The 1,802-nt window shown below is 44.9% G+C and overlaps 1 protein-coding gene across 1 annotated transcript; it reads left to right on the top strand.

Annotated features, from left to right (window-relative positions):
• The first annotated feature begins 212 nt into the window (after positions 1-212).
• Positions 213-1,095, top strand: LOC119308447. Its single transcript, XM_037584582.1, has 3 exons — positions 213-269; positions 359-396; positions 493-1,095. The coding sequence occupies exons 1-3, from the start codon at positions 240-242 to the stop codon at positions 950-952; spliced, it is 528 nt and encodes a 175-aa protein (XP_037440479.1). The 5' UTR covers positions 213-239; the 3' UTR covers positions 953-1,095.
• The last annotated feature ends 707 nt before the right edge of the window (positions 1,096-1,802 follow it).

The following is a 1,802-nucleotide window of genomic DNA, read 5'->3' as shown; positions in this document are numbered from 1 at the left end:
CTGACCTGTAAAGTTCTCCTTGGGTTTTAACATGATGGTGTGCTGGTAGTTGGGCTTGTGGGCTTTTGGGATGCATGTGTTGCTCCTGCTTCCGGGTGGACAGCGATGCACAGATGGCTGGTAGTTTATTCAGTCGACCCATCCCTCCAAAAAAAATCCTTCGCCCTATATATATTAACCTCCCCAATCCACACACTCTCCATTCACTCTTTGCGCTCCTTCTCTTCTTGCACGCACAGATGGCCCCTCCCTCTAGAGCAGCTTTGAAGGTTTGCTTCCATCGTGTGTGCCAACACTTTATTTTCACCCGTCCAACAAATCGTTTACTTCATTTTGTTCCTTGCTTTCATTGCTGTAGCGCCCCATGGAAAACGATGAAGACAATGTTCTCACCAGGTTTGTACTTACTACCATTGGAGATGCTTTCCCTAGGTGGGTTTTTGTTTTTCACGCCACCTTTTTTGCTAACTGTATAGTTTGTCGCTAATGCAGGTCAGCTAGAGCTAAGAAGGCAAAGAACGTGTCAACTCCTTCGGCGTCTGTCCCCCTACCGCTCCTACGTCATCCTCACCCCCCTGCGGACGATGATGTTGTTGTCGATGCAGCCAAAGCATTGCGCAGCTTCTTCAACATCGTTGATTCTGTCCCAGCTCAGAATCTCCTAATGCTCCACTTTGCTTCTAAGACAGCTATCTATAGCAAGCTCTTCATGGCTACGATTTCTCTCATGGCTTTGCTTGGCCACAAGCACTACAACATATCAAAGAGCCCAGCCGGTGTTTTGTATGTTTCTACTCGAAGCATCGAGGACGCCGTGATGCTCGAATCGCAAGTGCATGTTGTGTTCGGTGTCATACTATCCTTCCATCGCATGTCTACGATCGACCGCGAGTTTTGTTATGCACGCGACGAAGCTGCTGCATTCAAGTTGTATGAGCACGACCGTTTCTGATGTGTCCCTGCTGATGTGGCTTGTGGCTTCGGCAATCCGTATCCCGTTTCCGTTTCTGATGTGTGCCTGCTGATGTGGCTTCTAGCTTCGGCAATTTGTATCCTGTTTTTATTTTCATGTTGTGTTTCAAAGAGCTTGTCTCTAAAAATAATATTATCTCGTGTTGTATCTCATTATCATTTGTCATGGATATTATAGCCAGAAAATGGTGTGTGTCTGTTACGGCTTGTATCTATTTTCTAATTTCTTGTATTTGTATGACTGTTGTTTTCCTATGTACCTGAAAATAAAATCGAAAGAATGTGTTGCTGAAATTAGCGTTGCAAGTAGTGCATCTTCTCGCAAAGTTCTTCGGTTTTTTATGTCCGAGATACTACATTTGTGCGCCTGTGAAAAAATCATCTGCTGTCTCGCCAAGTCTATGTCTGCCTAGCTCATTTTCTCTTTGACTGGGGTAGTTGTTGCGTGCGTACTATCTTTTTTCCTTTGCTAAAAGCTATTGTCTCCGTCCCACAATTTAAGTCATTTTTCATCACTACACTCGTGTAATACATGGGACAGGGCAGTATCAACATCTGCCTTTGCCCAATGTTTCCAGATGGCCTATCTTATTTCTCTACGTAGCTTCCGATAGCTGCATGGCCAAATGGTGTGTGTCGATTCTTCAGTGGTCTGCATGTCATGTGTCCCCCTTTATATTTTAATATAACATGCGTTCCCATCTCTAGCTTGTCCGTGCTTCCCATTGGTCGACCTAACCCTAGGCACCTACTAACAATTGTATATGGACTCTGCATGGGCTACGCATGCCTAATAAAAAATGTAGGATGCATGTCTACTGCCACTTGTC

This window comes from Triticum dicoccoides, chromosome 1B (genome assembly GCF_002162155.2).
Source record: "Triticum dicoccoides isolate Atlit2015 ecotype Zavitan chromosome 1B, WEW_v2.0, whole genome shotgun sequence".
NCBI classification, from domain to species: Eukaryota; Viridiplantae; Streptophyta; class Magnoliopsida; order Poales; family Poaceae; genus Triticum; species Triticum dicoccoides.
Note: the sequence above shows the minus strand (reverse complement) of the source record. Positions and strands in the feature narration are given on the sequence as shown.

Excerpts from the sequence above, each read along its gene's own strand:
- LOC119308447 (XM_037584582.1), top strand. The coding sequence starts at position 240 with ATGGCCCCTCCCTCTAGAGCAGCTTTGAAG. Across the intron at positions 270-358 it reads CCTCTAGAGCAGCTTTGAAG|CGCCCCATGGAAAACGATGA; the intron begins GTTTGCTTCCAT and ends TCATTGCTGTAG. Across the intron at positions 397-492 it reads GAAGACAATGTTCTCACCAG|GTCAGCTAGAGCTAAGAAGG; the intron begins GTTTGTACTTAC and ends TCGCTAATGCAG.